The sequence below is a fragment of the Patagioenas fasciata genome, chromosome 1 (assembly GCF_037038585.1).
Source record: "Patagioenas fasciata isolate bPatFas1 chromosome 1, bPatFas1.hap1, whole genome shotgun sequence".
NCBI classification, from domain to species: domain Eukaryota; kingdom Metazoa; phylum Chordata; class Aves; order Columbiformes; family Columbidae; genus Patagioenas; species Patagioenas fasciata.
In genome coordinates, this window is record NC_092520.1 from 108,549 (window position 1) to 128,115 (window position 19,567).

At 56.5% G+C, this 19,567-nt stretch overlaps 1 protein-coding gene across 10 annotated transcripts; it reads right to left on the reverse strand.

Moving 5' to 3' along the window:
- Window positions 1-2,576: 2,576 nt before the first annotated feature.
- Window positions 2,577-17,723, reverse strand: LOC136112142 (maestro heat-like repeat-containing protein family member 2B). 10 transcript variants are annotated; one of them, XR_011737806.1, is made up of 24 exons: window positions 17,653-17,723; window positions 16,620-17,077; window positions 16,240-16,518; window positions 15,581-15,720; window positions 14,792-14,914; window positions 13,875-14,040; window positions 13,380-13,478; window positions 12,248-12,399; window positions 11,737-11,880; window positions 10,742-10,834; window positions 10,133-10,202; window positions 9,919-10,023; window positions 9,386-9,459; window positions 9,058-9,177; window positions 8,163-8,270; window positions 7,811-7,967; window positions 7,459-7,499; window positions 7,169-7,310; window positions 6,803-6,855; window positions 6,353-6,592; window positions 6,159-6,278; window positions 5,848-5,958; window positions 3,314-3,435; window positions 2,577-3,187 (listed from the first exon to the last, which is right to left on the reverse strand). XR_011737806.1 is itself a non-coding variant. In XM_071805332.1 (23 exons), exons 3-23 carry the CDS (start codon window positions 16,262-16,264, stop codon window positions 3,424-3,426), a joined length of 2,295 nt encoding a protein of 764 aa, XP_071661433.1. In that variant the 5' UTR covers window positions 16,265-16,518; window positions 16,620-17,077; window positions 17,653-17,723; the 3' UTR covers window positions 2,577-3,423. The 10 variants fall into 10 exon arrangements, 9 of the variants coding, with proteins under 9 accessions (XP_071661433.1, XP_065712751.2, XP_071661406.1 ...); XM_071805332.1 differs by having other exon boundaries at window positions 2,577-3,435; XM_065856679.2 differs by lacking the exons at window positions 2,577-3,187; window positions 3,314-3,435 and adding an exon at window positions 4,805-5,464 and having other exon boundaries at window positions 16,240-16,516.
- Window positions 17,724-19,567: the final 1,844 nt, after the last annotated feature.

Consider the following 19,567-nt stretch of genomic DNA (forward strand, 5'->3'; position numbering starts at 1 on the left):
GGAACTTCCCATCCACTTGCTTCTCCATTCAGTCTGGTGCTGCAAGAGAGGGAGAGAAAGAAAAAGTTAGGACCGAGTTAACAACCTCATCATCCCTGACCCCTAACCTGCAGGAATCCTAGGAGGCCTGATATAAGTTTTGCTCATCTCCCTGTCTTTGCTGGAATACTTTACTGTAGAAATTTCTGTCATCAACATTCTCTTAACCGATCTGATGTGTTCATAGTTCCTAGCCCAGCATCCTTTCCTCAAAGTACCTCAGCATTTCCCTTTGAAACCACACCTTAGTGCCATCCCGTCCCAGAGCTACCTCAGCATTTCCCACTGCAGCCTCTGCGATGCCATCTCCTCCCTGAGGTACCTCAGCCTTTACCACCAAAACCTCTCTCCCTTCCGTCCTCTCCTTTAAGTCCCTCACCCTTTCCCGCCAAAGCCTCCCCCGATGTCATCACCTCCCTGAGGTACCTCAGCCTTTCCCGTCAAAGCCTCCCCCGATATCATCCCCTCCCCGAGGTACCTCAGCCTTTCCCGTCAAAGCCTCCCCCAATATCATCCCCTCCCTGAGGTACCTCAGCCTTTCCCGTCAAAGCCTCCCCTGATATCATCCCCTCCCTGAGGTACCTCAGCCTTTCCCGTCAAAGCCTCCCCCGATATCATCCCCTCCCTGAGGTACCTCAGCCTTTCCCGCCAAAGCCTCCCGCAATGTCATCCCCTCCCAGAGGTACCTCAGCCTTTCCCGCCAAAGCTCCTTCCGCGCAGTCCCGCCCTCAGGTTCCTCCGCCGCTCCCGCCGTTTCCGGCCCCTCCCCGCGGCAGCGCCGCCCCCGCCCCTCGCGCCCCCGGCCCCGCCTGCGCCGCTCCCGACCCGCCGCTGCCCCCCTCCCGCTCGCTTTCCTCCCTCTGTCCTGTGTCACTACGGGGGCTCCCCATTCCGCCCCATGGCCCCGCCCGAGCCCCGCGCAGCGCTCAGCGCGGGGCTCCCTTCCCTCACAGCCGCCCGCGTGTTTCCCCCTCGCCCCGGCCTGGGGCCGCGCTGTTGCGGCTGGCTGCCCCTCGCCTTCCTCCTTCCGAAACCAGCCCGTCTGTCACCCTCCGGCCTCGCCCCTCAGCCGGTCCCGGGCCGGCCCCGTCCAGCCTCCCCGCTGTCCGCCCGCCCCTCGCTCACCGCCGGCCCCGCCGTTCCTCGCGCGCTGCTCCAGCCGCCGCACCGCCGGCACGCGCTCCACGGCCCGCGCACTTACGCAGCGTGTCCCCGCCCATCCCGCGCAGGAGCCAATCCCGTCCGCGTCCGCCACCGGGCTGCGCCCCCCCACCCGCCTCCGCGCCCGGCACTGGCCCCCCCCGCCCCTCGCCTCCCGTCCCGGAGCCACCGGCGGCCGCAGAGCGGCGCTGTCCGCCCGCAGGGCGGGGCCGGGAGCTTTCAGGCTGCGTCTGCCCGGGACAGCCCGGGACCGAGGGCTCCGCCGCTGCAGCCCGTTTCGTGCCGTTTGCACCCCCCGGGTTACACGGCTGCAGCCTTCCTGCTGGTTTAGCTCACACACCTTTCTTCTTTCTAACTGCACAGCAGTTCACACTCACAAAAGTTCCGTGCTGGTTGGCATAAGAGTATCTGCATAAGAATTTACAAACATTACAAAGATATACCACAGACCACAGCTCTCTAAGCTTTCAAGTTAAAGTTCCATGTTTAAATAAAACAGACGATACCAGTAGAGCTGTTTACCTCTGTCGTCTTTGTTCAGAAAGAAGTGACAACACCAGAAAACACATTGACAGTCAGTGCTTTGAACAGTGAAGGTGGGATCTACAAAAGTCTGATTAAACTAAACAGCCTGAGGTCTTTATCAAGCTGCAGATCTGCCAGGAATGCTGAAATGCAAGAGTTTACTCCTGCAATATTCCACGATGGAACAGCCACTTCATATCAAATATAATCTCAAAGTTCCAAACCAGTACATTAAAAAGCTATCACTAAGTATTAGAAGACCACTGCAAGATCTTATTGCTTTTTGAGTTAAATAATAATTTTTCAATAAACCAAAACCCAAACAGGTTCTCAAATCTGTTGCTTATCCTCCTGTTCATTCATTAGCACTGCAGCAATCAGTTTTTATACAATGTGTCAACAGAGGCGTTTAAAAAACCCCAAACAAAACTTATTCAAGTCCATGGACACCCCCACCCTCCCTGCCCCCCTCACCCTGAGCCCCACGATCACCACTTGGTGCGGGAGAGGAGCACAACTCGACAGACAGAACCAGAAATCCGACTGCGGTAAGAAGGAAACATCGAGGTAGTTACAGCTTCCTTAAACATTCAAAATCTGATGTCTTCCAAAACAAAGCACATCATCCTCATCATTTAAAAAGCAAAGTTGCTTTGTACGTGTCTGATCCTCACACCAGCTGAGTGGTTCTCAAGTCCGCTGAGCTCCACTGTGCAGCCACCCCCACGTCTGTGTCGCCTTGTCTGGAGTCCCCAGTCGCGGGACAGTGAGTGGGGTTGGACTCCAGTGATAAAGAAAAACACAAAGAGTCAAATTGGAAAAGTAATTAAAACAGAAGACCTGAAAGCCAGTTTAATTTTAATAATTTATTTGTACACTGCTATAAGCATATGAAGTATGGGGGTCACGAACTCTGTTACTATCACATATGTGCCTTATTACATAAGCACAGGAAACAAGGAAGTGGCATTCCTTCTATTTTTGATGTAATTATGAGCTAATACATTTCCTGAGATGGCTTCCAGACCTGATTTAGTATCTACACTGTGTTGTACTGCAGATAAATACCTCAGGCCAGCATTAATCGAAGAAAACGTGCAGAACGAGCAATATGCAGGTAAGCACAAGATCCTGGATTCCTTACAAGAGTCTACTTCTAAAATTGTCTGAAAATGCTACAGAAATTGTAGCAGATAAACAACAGTAGCCACATTTTGTCCTATGGCATTACGTAACGTTGATCCACCTGTACTAACTTGTGCCCTTTCGGAACAGAGCTGTAAACTCAGAGTGTCCAAAGACTTCTTTCTTTTGAATAGAATACGCTTAAACTGGCTGTCTTGAACAGACTGGCTGTGCAGACTTGCAGCAGTTGAATGGAGGATGTGATTCCAGTGAATGGAGACAGAAAGAAGATCAGCACAAAACCAGCAATGACAGACCACAGACACTCACCAAAAGCCTACGGAGACCAAAAAAAGAAGTCACGTGGGCTTAGCAGTTGGGGAACCAGACCAAACAGCCTGGTTATTCTCCACCAGGAGGGTCTTTATCTGGCCATGATCATGTCATCAATGGAGAAACTCACCATCATCAGACAGAGTGCAGGCGTGGGCAATGAGAGCAGCAAATCCAGCACCGACACGGTGTCAGAGTTTGTACAGACAATGAACACGCTCACGGGTCTTGTTCAATACTTTACACACTATTCTGAAAAGAGACACTGATTTAACTGTTGCACAGCACATACTGTCACTTTACACAACTTGGAGAAACAAAGCAAGCTCATAAAGTTCATACTCCATACATCAGGATAGGAGGTTACTCATAAAATGCAATCATCTCTGCCAGATACAGGCAAATGCATGTATTTATTTGAAGCAAATTCCAAGCTTATACCGTCATCTCAGGTCAAATTCTGCTATCAGACACAGGACACACAGCTCAAATGCCAACAGCTCATAAGAAAGCATCACAAGAGAATGAACTAAACATACAGCTATGGAATCAAGCGTGCTTTATCAATACGTCAAATGCAACTCTAATTACCCTAGGCCCTCACGTTAATAGAAACCCCACAGAGTTTCTAGAAAGAATGTCCATAAAATTGACATGCGACATTACCCTCAGTGAGTCTCCTGAACCAGACGGCAGAGCAACCGACCCGCAGCAAGGACAACACAGAACAGACACAAGGAACGGACTAAAAGTAACCATTCTGCATTACAGAATTAATGCATTGTGTCACTTTGTGTAGATAATTCACCCATAAAAATCAGTAAATATGAAGGCCACCCTTACTGATAAATGCCTATATGTTTGTAGTCATGTTTAATAAAACACACTTTGTGAGGGTTTTTTGACTCAAGAAGGACACTGGATCAGTGTGCTTTGGATTATTTCTGTAAGTAGCCACAACTCAACAGAAAGATAGCTTTAAGAAAGCGTGCAATTAGCTGTTAATTGGACAAAATAAGTGTAGTTAGCACATAATAAATAGTTTTAAATGGTCTCACAAGTAGTTCATGTGATACATTTCCCTCAGTGTCTCCTGACACCTTCCATTCATTTCTATTAAACCTGCTGAAATGAAGCTGTGTGTGTTTCATTTCAGTGATCTACAGGGAATTCAAACCAACAATAACAACTTGCCGTATTATCAGAAACCGTTTCTAAAGAGCAAACGGGCAACAATAGGGGAGGGGGGAGTGGAAGAAACACCACCTGGATTCATTTTCCCATATCAGTTCTTATGACAATACCCACAATAGGATGCAGTTATCAGCAAGGTATACAACTGCACATCTACACACAACATAACTGCATGTAATTGCACATTTCTTACCAGATTAACTACAAATTAGGCAGCTATAAGATATATCAGTTATACCTTCATTTACTTCCAGAAATCTTCACTGAAATTATTTTGTTGCTTAAATTACTGTATAATGTGCACTTTATTAATGTATTATACATTAAGTATACAAACATGTTATGAAAAACCACATCTAGTCCCGATATCTTTGTGAGTTCTGAAGGACACCGGTGGGTAACAGTGAACAATCAACACTCATCCGGGTAAAACATCCACAGGCAGAGCTGAAACTTGTTTTTATTGGTAGGTTGTGTTTTTCTGCAAGTTGTGTTATCATACCTACATACAGCAAATAAAGATTTGACCCAAATTACATACCTTTATGTGCATACACACACGCACATGTTTGTGTTGTACAAAGATGCACACTGTTACTGAGATGTATAGGCATTGAATGTGTCAGGTAAGTAACATGACAAGAGGCTTGAGAGGTGGGTCTGCAGGGAATTATGTAAGTAACATATTAATGCAACAAATCTGGTGGCATAAAGCTACGGGGGAAAACAATCCAGCGGAGAATCAGATAAATTCACGTGTTCTTTAAAGACAGCTCATGCATTCAACCAACTCCCAGGTGGGCCTGACTGTGGAAAGGAAAGTTTGCTTGAGCACTTAGCGCCGCTGTCTGATGAGCAGACAGAACACCAACTGCAGACCGGGGACCCCCAGTTCTCAACCAGTTCATGGCTCTGAGCATCTTCTTTCCACACACTGCGGGTAACGCTTTACATCTGCAGTCCCCTCCCTAAATCCATCTTGTTCCTGGCTGAGAAGATACCAGATGTGGGGAACTGTTGCATGATAGAAGAATTTGTGCTGTCAAACCACAGGATTTTGAGCACTGCAGATGATCACAGTGCGGTGCTGTCCTGAGAAGAAAGGATGAGTGACTTGTGGTGTTCCCTGCTGCTCACTGCCCTGATCCTGCCCACCCTCATGTTCCAGCTCCTCGAGCTGCGAGCTCCGGGGCCGGGAGCTGTTCCCGTCCTGCAGCCGGGGCTCTGGCACGGGTTGCGGAGCAGGGAGCAGCCAGCATCGCACACACTGCTGGCGGATTTACCACCGCCCTTCCCAGCACATCTCAGGGGCCCCAATGCCGGGACATCCCCTCTGAAACACAAGTCTTGGGCAGCTCTTACAAGAGGGCTGATATAAACACAGCTGCCACAGTTTGGCTACAGAAGGTGTAGAAGTGAAAATAAGGTCAAAAAAAGGAAAGTCAAAGAGCGAAACCCTGGATCCTTTACCTTCCAGCCCATGGAAGTCTCATAAAACCTGTCTCTGGTTAAAGCAGTCACTGTGTCCAAGACCAGGTTGAAGTGGGTCTCAGCAGCATGGGACACCACAGAAATCATCCCCTGCAACCACAGGGAAATGGGGAGTGGGCTGCAGCCCAGGCACTCAGCCATGGCCAGTGACAATGGCCAGGTAGGACATTGCAATAAGGGGGAAACAGCAGCGATGGGCACATCAAGGAGGTCTGGAGCAGGGCCAGCACCAGCCCGCCCTCTGCCCCAGCAACAGGCAGAGGATGCTCAGGACATGAGCATCACCTCACCTGGGTCTCAGAGAGCTCCACAGAGTCTGTGTCCTGGAGGAACATCAGCACCTGCCCTTGGACATGGCTGAGGTCCCGACAACCTGCCAGCGCTGTCCCGAGAGCCTCGTACAGGAAAAGCTGAAAGAGAAGAGGTTGAGCCTGAGATGCGTTCACAGGCCGATCTGTCAGGAGAGGGCTGGCCCCACACTGACCCGACTGCCCCCGGAGCAGGCGAGACTGGCCGCAGTGCCAGGCCGGGGCAGCACGGGGGAAGCGCAGTTTGGGGGTGAAGCAGTGAAAACTGCCGGTGTGGGCAGAGTCCCAGTGTGGGGCAGGAGAAAAACCTTCTCCCAGGAGCCGGGGGCAGAGCTGCCCAGCTGCCGGCTCAGCTGCTGGCTCAGGCCCACGGTCCAGGTCTCGTCCTCAATGGGCTCCAGGGACGCTCGCAGGAACTAGGGGGAAGAGGAGAGGAAGTGAGTGTCCCCCTGCCCTTGGCCAGGGCCCTTCCCACACCCATGTGTCCTGGGATGCTGCTGGGGGAGAGCTGCTGGAATGGCAGTGTCTCCCCCTGCCAAGCCCAGCCCTCTTTTCACCAGCTCCCCACAACTCTGCCTGCTCCCTCTTCTCCCCGTCTGTTTATGACACCCCTGAGGATGCTGTACCTTAAGCACATGTTGCTCCCACTCTGCAGAGTCCAGGGAGCTCTCAGCTCTTCCTAGAAAGCAAGAGGAAGCAAAAGCTCTGCTGCTGCTCAAGCTCACAGCAAAGAAGAACTCTGTGTTCTCCTCTGTGGTCAGACCTCCCAGAAGTCCCAGGCCATCAGGCTGGAAAGGGCCCACAAGTGCCTATGCCAAAGCCCTTGCAAGGCCACAGACACAGGAGGAAACCCAGGGGCATTTGTCAAAGCCACTGGATTCACGGTGGGGAAGGACACACTGACCATGGCTGATCCCCACTGTGTGACTGCTGGGAAGCTGCATTTTCCTGCCCTCCCTCCCCTCCAGCCTCTCCCCCCACCCACACTTTACCTGGCAGGTGCTGCAGCAGGAGGGGGATCTCGGTGGCCCACACTGTCCCCAAGGCCCCGCGGATCCAGCCCTGCAGGGCCTGCAGCAGCTGCAAAGCGGCGACTGCGTGGCCACTGCTGGTGTGAGGAGCTGCTGCCAGCACCTGGGCAAGGGCAGCAGAGAGGGGTCACCCCTGCCACCAGAGCCACCCCTGCCAGCCCCAAGACAGGACTGGGATCCCCGCGGGGCTCGGGCAGGCTCGGGAGTGCTGCCAGAAAAGCTCTTTCTTTCCCCAGAGCCCCGCTACTCACCAGCGGTCCAGCCAGCAGCGCCTGGGGAGCCGGCAGCCGGGCTGCGGGGAGGGGGAAAGGCTGGTGAGATGAAGAGGCCCTGCTGTGCCCTGACCCCTGTACCTCCCGTGGCCCACACAGGGCTGAGAGCAGCTGCACGGCCACAGTGCTGGCCCGGGGGCTCCCCAGGCTGCCCCGCATGGGATGAAGGCAGATCCAGCACGGCCAGGAAGGAGCCCCAGCTCCCCAAGAGCCAGAGCCTGACTCTGCCATTTGCTTTTCCTGGGCTCCTGCTCAGGGTTCATGGGGCACAGGGAGACACAGACTGGTCTGAGCCCCTTCCAAACCCAGCAGCACTCCCTGGGGCTCCTACCCTGCTCCTGCGAGTCCACAGCATCGGGTTCCTCCTCTTCCTCACATCCCGCTCTCTCCCGTCTCTCCAGCAGGGCTCGCAGGCAGCGGGACAGCGGGATCAGCACGCCGCTGCACTGGGCTGGCACCACGTACTGCAGCAGCCTGGGCCACTGGAGCTGCAGAGCAGAACCGAGCAATTCAGCACACCAGCATCTCCACTCGGCTCCAAGATGTAAAGGATGGTCTACGTTTCCCTGAGCCTCGTGCGCTTCAGCACATGTGAGGGGAGAGGTTCAGGCCATGAGGAAGAGCAACAAAAAACACTCTGAAGGCAAGAAGTGGCCACAGCAGCAGGCCAGAGGGCAACTTACTTGAGACATTCCTCTCCGAGAGACATCCAGCGAGCCCAGGATGTCCACGTGCGGGGCTCGAAGAGCTCTGTCCTCCTGGGGCTCCCAGGCAAAAAGGCCTCCTGCCGCCTGTAAGACAGAGTTGGCAAAACCCCGTTCCTCTCAGCTCCTGACCGACCAGGCTCAGGCACGGCCCCCCCACTGCTGCTGCACCAGCATCCCGGGAGCAGCGACCTCCCGAAGGAGAACCCAGAAGCCCTTCCCTTTGCCCTGCTCCCAGAACAGCCTCCTGGAGCCCTGGAGAAGAGTGGCACACACACATCTCCCAGCCAGACAGATGCTCCAGCCAGAGAGGGAAGATCCTTGGCAAGCCAGCAGGAGGCTGGGCCATCCCTGGCCTTCATCTCCTGGGTGCCCGGCTGGAAACACTCACCGCAGGGGCTGCCGCGCAGCCTGTCCCCTTGCCAGAAGGGATGTGGGCCCCAGGCTGCTATGGGATGGCCAGGGCGTGCTTTGGAGGGCCGGGGCACGAGAACACCACAGAAAGCTCCTCTAGCCAGGCCCACCTGTGTGCACGGGCTGAGCTGGGCTGATGGCCCATCAGCATTTCGGGACGGATCATGTCCTGTCCCCACAAGTCTGTCCCTCCCTTCACAAGGCAGCTTTGCTGGAGGTGCGTGTGTGCACAGTTCAGCCCGTGGGGCGTGCAGGCAGTCCCGGGTGGCGTGACCAGGTGCAAACCCACGTCACCCCAACATCTCCACCACCATGGTACAGCCCTGTGGAGGCTGCTGCGATGGCTGAGCTGGCGCCAATGGCCCTGCAGTGTGGAGCTCTCCATGGGCAAGGGCGCCTGCGGAGCTCTCAGCACGGCCCCGGCACCGGCCGAAGCCCCAGTGTCCTGCTCTGTCCTTACCAGTCTGCCCGAGCTCCGGCTGTACTCCCTGAAGATGTGCGCCACCACATCCCATGGCCAGCAGCTCTGGGAGCTGGAGCTGAGCAGTTCCCGCATGAACTCCAGAACTGCCCTCCGCACCTGCCAGGGAGAGCGTGGTTATCACCCTCCTGCTCCAAACCACAGGGAAGCCGCCTGCGCTTGGGGAAGCCTTTGTGGCTCACGGGGAGATGACGAGGGCACGGCAGAAGCTTCTGCTGCTGCTGCCATGGCCTGGTCAGGCTCTGCCCCGAGGAAAAGGGTTTCTCTGCCTTCCCTGGCAGCACTGTCCCTTCCCAAACCAGCTCACCTGGACGCTGGGGTCGGTGCACACCAGCTGCATGGCCAACACCCCCTGGGGCAGCTTCTGCCTTGCTACAGGAGCTGGAAGAGACACAGAGAGCTGTGTTGAGGCAGAGCCTGACGGCAGAAGGATTCCTTGAAGCTTCCAAGCTTCACGTACACTGCTGGGACAGAGAAGCAGGGCCTGACTCTGAATTCACAGCAGGCAGGGGTGTGCCCAGAGTGACTCTTTCTAGAGGCACAGCTATTTTAGAGGCACTGAAAGCTCTGGTAACACAGAGAATGGGAGAAATGGCACTGGTACGAGCATCTCCTGTGCAAACCACCCACTCGTGTCACTGAGTCTGGAGCACCGTCCCTGGTGTTCCCCCATTTCTAACTGCCAGGGACAGCTCGAGCATCATCACAGGGGGTCAGCTAAGCTGGGGGACCCGCTCTTTGCAGCTCCTCTCGGGTGCAGCTGCACCACTTCCAGCCCATTCCAGCATTCGGTCCAGCAGCCCCAGCCCCTGCCGTGTGTCCCCGGCCCCTGGCACTGACTGTCAGAGCGGGCCAGCTCTCCCAGCAGGCTCAGGGTTGACACACGCTGGGTCTTGCTCCTGTGCCTCAGCTGGGACCGCAGAACAGCTGCGGGGCAGGTTTGGGCTGCAGGGAAGAAATCGCATTCTGCATTAGCAGGCGGCTGCCCCTGGCTGCCGAGGACAGGGACAGAGCTGCCACGGCACAGGGACATCGCCCCGTCCCCCCTCCTTACCCTGCAGCATCATGGGGCGGGATGGCTTTGCCTTACAGGCCAGGCCAGGCACCTCAGTCACACCAGGGACCTGTGGGAACGTGGGTCATTTGAGAGAAATGTGCATCGGCCTTGAGAGGGACCAAAAAGAATTGGTGCTCTCTGCCTTCCTCCCCTCCCTTGCTCCTCCTGCAGCTTGGCCGAGAGGGAAATGGCTGTGGGAACCAGGCTGCCCCTCCAGTCCCTTCCAAGCGCAGAACCACAGAGTGTCCTGAGCTGGAAGGAACCCACAAGGATCTCGAGTCCAACTCCTGTCCCTGCACCGGACACCCCACAGGTCACCCCCTGTGTCTGAGGACATTGTCCAGTCTCTTCTTGAACACTGTCAGATTGGGGCCGTGACTCCTCCCTGGGAGTCTGTTCAGTGTCCGTCACCTCTGGGTGAAGAACCTTTTTCTCATGTCCCACTGACCCTCTCCAGCACATCTTCTGCCATTCCCTGGGACCCCAGCATTGCTCTTCCTGCACCCTTAAGGCTCTTCCATGGCCCCTGGCTCGCACCCTGGCACGCTGGTCTGCAGCTGGTCCTGGCGGAGGGACACCCTGCCCTGCCCCGCAGGCTCCCCTTACCTGGCGGTGCCCAGTGGTGCAGGTGGCGAGAGCTGAGCCCCGTGCGGTTGGGGTCTGACCTCCCCCCAGCATCTGCAGTATGTGGCCAAGGTTCTACAGGAGAACAGGGAGGGGAGGAAGAGGAGGTTAAAGCCACCGCAATGCTCCAGGGAAAGCAGAAGCCCAGCACAGCTGGGATGAGGGGAGCCCCTGATGTCAGCTCCCAGGGACATCCCCAAACCCTCCTGCCCGGGGTCCTCATTTGCCCCTCTCAGAGCAGCATCAGAAGGTCTCTGCTCTCTGCACAGGGACACTGCTGACAACTCCGATTCGTAGAATCATAGAATCATTTTGGTTGGAAGAGACCATCAGGATCGAGTCCAATTGTCAAGCTAACACTGGCACTACTCCATGTCCCTGAGAACCTCCTGTCCATCTGTCCAGCCCTCCAGGGATGGTGACTCCAGCACTGCCCTGGGCAGCCTGTTCCAATGCCCCACAGCCCTTTGGGGAAGAAATTGTTCCCACATCCAACCTCAACCTCTCCTGGGCAACTTGAGGCCATTTCCCCTGCTCCTGGCGCTTGTTCCTGGGGAGCAGAGCCCGACCCCCCTGGCTCCAAGCTCCTTTCAGGCAGTTCAGAGATCAGAAGGTCTCCCCTCAGCTCCTGTTCTCCAGCTGAACCCCCAGGTCCCTCAGCCACTCCCATCACACTTGTGCTCCAGCCCCTCACCAGCTCTGAGGCAAAGCTCTGCCCACACACAGAGCCCCAGGGAGGTGCCAGTGCCTCCCTTCCCAAGAAGATGAGCCCCAGGGACTCTTGGTTCCCCCTGTCCCCATCCCCCTCATTGCTCTTTTCTTGCCCAAAGAGCCCAGGAAGCCTCAGGCCTCCTCTGCTCTCCCTGCTCCTCCTCTAAGGGTTTCCCAGCTCCCCTGGCACCCCACAGCCCCCAGCACCGCGTGGCACTGGCACAGACCCGCCGATCAGCCACGCCAGGCCCTGCGTGAGTCCTCACCTCGGTGACCCGGGAGGTGTCCTGGACCCGCTGGTGCTGGCACAGGAGCCAGAGGAGCTGCTCCCGGGCACGCTGGCAGTGCCGCTGCTCACACACAAGGACACCAACCACGGCAGCCACCACACCCAGGACAGCCCGGTTATCCTGGGGAGGGAAGGGAGAGGCTCTGCTTGGGCAGCTGAAGCTCTGCCTGGTGCTCAGCACGCCCTGGACACCAGTCTGCCCTTCCCACTGGGAGGGGTTCCCTTTCCCTTCTGCCCGATGGGAGAGGGACTCCAGAGCAGAGCCGGCGTTTCCTCAGGCTGGTAGCCCAAGGCCACAGGACTCGGCTGCTTCTCTCCAGGGAGCCTCCAGCCCCAGCACAGTGCCAGCAGGCTCCTGGCTCAGGGGCTTTCCCCCCAGACCCCCTCCCTTCCCCACCTCCCTCTGCTTGACCCCACAGGGCACAGACGGACCCACTGACGTGGACACCCCCGCTGCAGCCCCAGCTGTGGGAAGCAGCACCTCTCACCCGTTCTTCCTTGCAGCCCAGCCAATTTACCACCGCGTGATGGAAGAGCGGGTAAATGTCTCCACAGAGCTGTGCTGCCCTGCTGCGAGGAAAGGGGCGGCGCTTCTGGCTGCACAAGTACACGGTGATGGCCTCGGACCATCGCTCCAGAACTGCACCAGGAAAGGGAAAGGACAAGGGAGCACATGGGAGTCTGCAGTAAGGGTCTGCCCTTGTGCCCTCGCCCAAGCCTGCTTTACGTACAGCCCCAGGCTCAGCAGGGCCCAGTCCAGGACCAGATCTGGATCCGAGGACAAGCTGTGCTCTGCAGGTGTCTGGATTCTAACACCCCGCTGTTTCTCTCCTCCCCACTGCACCTGTTCCTCCTCAGTGGCCCCTTTGCCTCCAGCACTTGCCACTACAGCCCCTTCCCTTCCCACACACTCTGCTTTCAGTGCAGGAACTCCAAACCCCAGGGGAGAGCAGGGGAATCACAAAACCACAAACTGGCTGGGGTTGCAGGGCCCTCTGTAGATCCCCAGCCCCACCTGCTCACGCAGGGTCACAGAGCAGATCACACAGGGTCACCAGAGCAGATCACACAGGGTCACCAGAGCAGATCACACAGGTCAGTCCAGGCGGGTTTGAATGTCTCAAAGAGACTCCACACCTGCTCTGGGCAGCCTGGGCCAGGCTCTGGCACCTCACAGCAGAGAAGTTTCTCCTCATGTTCAGATGGAGCCTCCCGTGTTTCAGTCTGTGCCCGTTGCCCCTCACCCCGGTGTTGGGCATCACTGAACAGAGTCTGCTCCATCCCCTGACACCCACCCTTCAGATATTTACCAGAATAAATAAGGTCCCCTCTCAGCCTCCTCCAGGCTGAACAGCCCCAGCTCTCTCAGCCTTTCCTCAGAAGAAAGATGCTCCAGACCCCTCAGTATCTTCGTAGCTCCTCTTTGTAAGGAACAGAAGCCACGGGAAGGGACCCGGCAGCTCCTGACGTGTCCTGCCACAGAAACCTCCCAGGCTTCCCCCTCTCCTCCGCACCCCCAGCAGTTTGGGGTCCCGGGTGGGTTGACACCCACCACCCACCACATGGAGCCACCAAAGGCCACGCAGCCCCTGCGCAGGCCCTGGCCGAGCTGACACTCACCCCCGCAGATGGTGCGCAGGGTCCGGCCGCTCCCCGCCCAGCTCAGTGTCCTGCGCAGGGCCAGCAGCGTCGCTCCCGCGAAGGGGACACAGCGCAGGGCTGCAGAGAAGGGACAGAGGGACCCAGAGGGTCAGTGGCACACAGGGGACACCAGGGTCCATCTCTGGCAAGGCTGGAGCTGCTGGGCCATGTGGGACACACCGGAGGGCGTGGGGAGGGTGGCCTTCCCGAGGGGGACACGTGGAAGCCCTGTGGGGAAATAGGGGGGACAGTGGGGGACAGAGACCCTGCGGGTTTGTCTCCAGTGGGGTCCTACTGTCCAAGCACCAGGACTGGGCTGGTGAGGCAGAGCTGCTGGCCGGTCCTGGCACCAAGCGAGGAGGCACGGCAACTCCAGAGTCCCCCCAGTTCAAGACAGGGCATTTAGGGAGGGGGGATCCCTTCTCCCTGTTATCACAGACCCCTGCCAAAACCAGGAGGCTGCATGTGCCGTACCATAGCTGCCAGCCATCTTGCCCAAGGTGACGAGCACAGCCTCATCAGGGACCTTCCCCACCACCTTCAGGTGGCTCTGCAGCTCAGCCATGACGAAATAGAAGTGGGAGTGGGCCAGAGCCACCAAGAAGTCACTGGTGGCCATCTTCACATCATCCATCACACCCTGAAAAAGCGCCGCATAGAATCACAGAATCATTTTGGTTGGAAAAGACCCTCAAGATCACTGAGTCCAACTGTTAACCCAACCCCGGCACTGCCCCATGTCCCTGAGAACCTCCTGTCCGTCTGTCCAGCCCTCCAGGGACAGTGACTCCAGCACTGCCCTGGGCAGCCTGTTCCAATGCCCCACAGCCCTTTGGGGAAGAAATTGTTCCCACATCCAACCTCAACCTCCCCTGGGCAACTTGAGGCCGTTTCCTCTGCTCCTGGCGCTTGTTCCTGGGGAGCAGAGCCCGACCCCCCTGGCTCCAAGCTCCTTTCAGGCAGTTCAGAGATCAGAAGGTCTCCCCTCAGCTCCTGTTCTCCAGCTGAACCCCCAGCTCCCTCAGCCGCTCCCATCACACTTGTGCTCCAGCCCCTCACCAGCTCCGTTCCCTTCTCTCCACTTGCTCCAGCACCTCAAGTGCTGTCCTGCAGTGATGGGCCCAAAACTGACCCCAGGATTCGAGGTATAACACAGTATTCGAGAAGTAACGCTGAGCCTGACCCCAGCTCTTGCTCAGTTAGAAACAATCCCAAGTCCACTTCTCGGCACAGCTTTGTGTCCCCTCTTCAAATTCTGTCATGAGGAGTCCCCAGAGCTTCTCTCTGAGGACCTCCCTGTGTCTGAATAACCGAGGAACATCCCTGTGTTTCCCCAGAACCCAGGGATGGAGGCAGGCTGCTTTGGTGGCCTTGCCGGAGAACAAGCTCACCTGGGCTGCTCGCAGGTCACCCAAGGCCTCTGTGATGAGGCGGTTCACGACACCACTGGGCAAGCAGCCATCCTCTCCCTGCAAGGCACGCTCCAGCTCCCGGTACGTGTCCACCCGCTCGCCCTGGGGACAGACCACAAAGGGCAGTGATGGGACTCGCGTTGCCCTCGTTCCCAGGGAGCCACCAGAGACCCACTGTCCTCCGAACCATCTGTGGGACACGGGCATGAGGTACGAGCTGCAGGCATCGCGTCAGGAGAGCCACGGGCAACGGCAAGATCTTCTGCGGCAGCTCTGAGACAAGCAGAGAGCCAGAGAGGGACACGGACCCCACCGGGGAAGAGGCCGTGGGGGTCACTCCTGAGGACGGGGAAGGTGGCGGTCAGAGGGAAGGTGCCAGGTGGGCAAGGGGAAGGCGTGGGGAGCAGTCCCTGCCCTGAGGGGGAGAAACCATGAGCACCCTGCACCCGGTGTCGCTCCTTGCACAGGCAAGAGCCCCAGGCTGCTGGGACAGCTCCAAACCAAAGCTCAGGAGGGGCCTTGGGTACCTGGGGAAAGGCAGTGGGGAGAAGCTGGGGCTGATGGCAGAGGCCCTGCCCTGCCCAGGAGAGAGCCGAGAGCTCCTGGGGACAGGAGGGAGGGAGCAGCGACATTAGTCCCACCTGAGCGGCAGGATCAGCGCTTGGGGACACAGCTTGCAGGGCAGAGATGCCATCGGACAAGATCCCTCTCTGCCATGGCCCTGGGGAAGCCCGGGGCACGGAGGGGAGCCCTCACCCCCTGCCTCACCTCATGGTCCTGCAGCTGTTTCAGCCGAGATGTCCCAATGGCCACAAAGGTGTCGACAGCCTCAGGGACAGTTCCGGTTGCCCGGTCTCTGTCCTCAGGACTGGAGGCTCTGGACGGGGGACACACGCATGGACAGAGAGCTGGAAGGAAAGAAGGAACTGGTATTGCTGGCCGCAGAGCTTCCAGCAGAGGGGTGAAGGTCTCCCCAGCCTCCCCAGCACCACCAGCCCGTGCTGGGCTGGGCTGGCAGGAGCAGTCGGTGGGATGAGAGGAGGGAGTGTGCCCCTCGCTGCAGCACTGGGCAGACCCCCTGGGGGACTGGGCCCAGTTGGGGGCCCCCAGTGCCAGAGCAGCAGCGACGTGCTGGAGGGAGCCCAGCGCCGGGCTGAGCTGGGCAGGGATGGACACGGGGCTCTGCCAGGGGGACGGGAGGGCTGGGGCTGGGCAGCACCACAAGAGCCGCTGGGCCAGGCTGTCTCGGAGCCATCCCAGGCTGCTCCATGGAGGGTAGGGACAGCCAGGCTGCTCCATGGAGGGCAGGGACAAGATGGAGCCCTCAGGAAGGTGCCTGGCAGCAGGACGGCAGGGGAGGTGACAGGGACACGGCCCCCAGCACCTGGAGGGACAGACGCTGCCTCAGCCTCCCGCCAGCCCCTCACCTCGGAGCGCCCTCATCCTCCTCATGGCTGCAGATCTCCCAGATCAACGCTCTCCGCTCACCAGGTTCTCCTCCCTCAAACTCCACAAGAAACCAAGGCAACACCAGCCCCAGGAGGAGGAGATAGGACCCAGACACTGTGACCTCACCGCAGGGCACGGTGCCTGGCCCAGGGCTGCGGTGGCACAGGGACACGTGCTGGGGACACACCGTGGGGCAGGGACCAGACGGGACCAGAGCAGGAGGAGTCTCTGGCAGATCCCAGATGCAGCAGTTTTCTCTAAAAGAGAAAAATTATGTCAGGTGGCTTCACTGGAGGAGTCTGGGGCTCCCACCTGGGCTCTCAGCTTCCTATAGGAAGTGAGGTGACTGTGCGAGTACCTGGGAGGAGTCTTGGGTGGATCCTGCAGGACAGAGTTTCCACTCAGAAAGAAAAATCACCTCGGGTAGATTCATTGGAAGAGTCTGAGGCTGCCACCCAGGATCTTCTGTCCCTGAAGCAGAGGTCAAAATACTCCAGGAGGTGCCTGGGAGGAGTTTTGTGTTCTTCCCAGAGAAGCGAGCTTCTAGCGTGAGAAAAGTCATCTTCGGTAGCTTCCTTGGAGGAGTCGGGGGCAGCGAGCTGGGATCTCAGACAGTGAAAGCAGAGCTCAAACAGCTGCAGCAGAGTCTGGGAAGAGTCTCGGCGCGTTCTAGAGGTCAAAGCTTCCTGCAGAAGAAAAAAGTCTTCTCCGGTAGCTTCTGTGGAGGAGTCTGGGGCTGGTACCAGGATCCTGGGGCACTGTCAGAGGAGCCCTGGAGAACCCAGGAGATGCCTGGGTGGAGACTTTGGGTGGATCCTGGAGGAGAGAGATTCCTACAGATAACAAAACCATCCCAGGCAGCTGCCTTGGAGGAGTCTGAGGCTGCTGCCCTGCATCTCAGATGCCTAAAGCATCTACCAGCACACAGTCACACAGGACAGAGATCAGGGTGTCAGCATGATTTTAGCAACTGGACTAATAATTCTGATCCCAGACAAAAATCAATAAACCAATGAGTAACTCTGAATGTTGAATGTTATTTATTCTGTAGTAAAGATCAACTCACAAGCCTTTCTCAAAGACTTTCACCTCTTCACAGCCCTCTGGCGGCTCACGCTTGTACTTGTAGCTGTTGTTGGGTTTTGGTGAGGCAGCATATTTTGGCAAGGGAGAATTATTCCCATTCTCTGCAGGAAGAGAGCATCTCATTCCTTCAGTGTGCCACACTAGGAAAAAACACAACAGCTATCTTTACACGTCCCCCAAACTGAAACCCACATCATTACCAATGTTATAAAACTAAGGAACGTTTTCAGTGACCTTGAAGTTTTCATTTGCAAATAGGTTTCCTTATCTCAATCCCTTTCCTTCCTTTCCATTTCTCCTCATACCATTTTTCAGGCTCCTCTGCAATCTCTGTCCATTCCTGGCCACTTCCTGTTTGTAACCGCAAACACGAATCTGCGGTCCTGTGCCATCACCACCTGGCCAAGGAAACAGACAGAAATCATATTCTTAAAAAGCAGAACAAGCTTACGTGGAATTCTGAAATTCTCCCAGTGTATCTCAGCAGATTTCTGGTACAAAATAATGATTTGAAAAAGCCAGTTAAACTTTTATGTGTGCATGCACGAAATGCTGGAAGGTTGCCCGCTTTGTCTGAAATAAAAACAATGCCTGACACAAGCAACAGGACTGGCCTATTTCTGCTGTTCCACCTGTCACTGTGCACTCTCGATTCTTCAACTTGTTCAGAGGACTTGAACAATCTATTCTTTAAAAACAAAAACTTGTCTGGGAAGCATATTCCTCAGTCATATCTATGCAGCTCCAATTACAGAGCACCACACATGTGTGCACACGTATATTTGGAACAACTCAGAAAAAAAAGATCACTCACAAAGAAAAAAACATTCCACCATTTCCCCATGGATGTGGGAAACAAAGTCCCTCTTTTATTACATGGTCATGCACGTAGCAACGGGTAAAGTTAAGCAGGGTTAAACTTTTAGAGTTACACAGTACCTTTATCTCTGGCATCAGCAAGAAGATCATCTGCAGAACATGGACTTTCTTCACTGCCTTTGTTCGAGATGGTGAGAAACGAGGCTGGAGATCCTGGCTGGGAGCGGCTGCTGCTGTTACTGCTGCTGTTACTGCTCCTGTCTGCTCCGCCGGGCATCCGGGTACCGCTGCTGCGGGTACGGTTGCTGGGGGCGCCGATGGTGTGGGTACGGCTGCTGGGGGCGCTGATGGTGTGGGTACGGCTGCTGGGGGCGCCGATGGCGTGGGTACGGCTGCTGGGGGCGCCGATGGCGTGGGTACGGCTGCTGGGGGCGCCGATGGCGTGGGTACGGCTGCTGGGGGCGCCGATGGCGTGGGCACCGCTGGTGTGGGTACGGCTGCTGTGGGCGCCGATGGTGTGGGCACCGCTGGTGTGGGTACGGCTGCTGCGGGCGCCGATGGCGTGGGCACCGATGGCGTGGGTACGGCTGCTGCGGGCGCCGATGGCGTGGGTACGGCTGCTGCGGGCGCCGATGGCGTGGGTACGGCTGTTGGGGGCGCCGATGGTGTGGGCACCGATGGCGTGGGTACGGCTGCTGTGGGCGCCGCTGTTACACTGAGACAACGGAGACGCTCAGTGCCCAGCTGGAATATCTCGAGGCTGTTAAAATAACAGGGGTCAGACGGCTGCTCTTGTCTAGTTTGCAATTTCTTTAAATCCAGTAATGCTGAGGGGTTTTTTGGGTTTCACAAAATGGGTTGAAGTGGAAATTTTTATCCATTACACAAGATCCCAACATAAAATAAGTCAGGTTTGGAAACTAAGGACAACGGTTTTCAGGATGTCGCGGATCACAGGCTTGCTCAGCGGGAAGGGACCCTCCTGAGCTCGGCGGGTCCAAGCCCGGCTCAGGCAGTCTGTCCTGCCCCGAGAGCCGTCCTGGCGGCGCCAGGGTTCAGCATCTGCACAGACAGCGATTCCACAGCCTCTCTGGGCAACTTGCTCCGGGCTTGAGCAGCCTCGCACAGTTTAAAAAAATAGACTAGAAAAGTGTTTTTCTTGTGTTCGGGTTGTTTTTAAGTGTATGCCCATTTGTTCTTGCCCTTTCATGGGGCACTAGGAGTCCAGCTCCCTCCTGCTCGTTCTGCACGTCAGATATCGACACACATTGATAAGATCCCCTGTGCTTTCTCTTCTCAAGCCTGAACAGTCTCAGCTCCCTCAGCCTCTCTTCATATGAAAGATGTTTCAGGCCCTTAATCATCTTTGTGGCCTGTATTTCTGATACTTCATTACTAAAT

Excerpts from the sequence above, each read along its gene's own strand:
- LOC136112142 (XM_065856679.2), bottom strand. The coding sequence starts at position 16,264 with ATGAGGAGGATGAGGGCGCTCCGAG. Across the intron at positions 10,203-10,741 it reads GCACCACTGGGCACCGCCAG|GTCCCTGGTGTGACTGAGGT; the intron begins GTAAGGGGAGCC and ends ACGTTCCCACAG. Across the intron at positions 6,279-6,352 it reads CCTGCTCCGGGGGCAGTCGG|CTTTTCCTGTACGAGGCTCT; the intron begins GTCAGTGTGGGG and ends CTTCTCTTTCAG.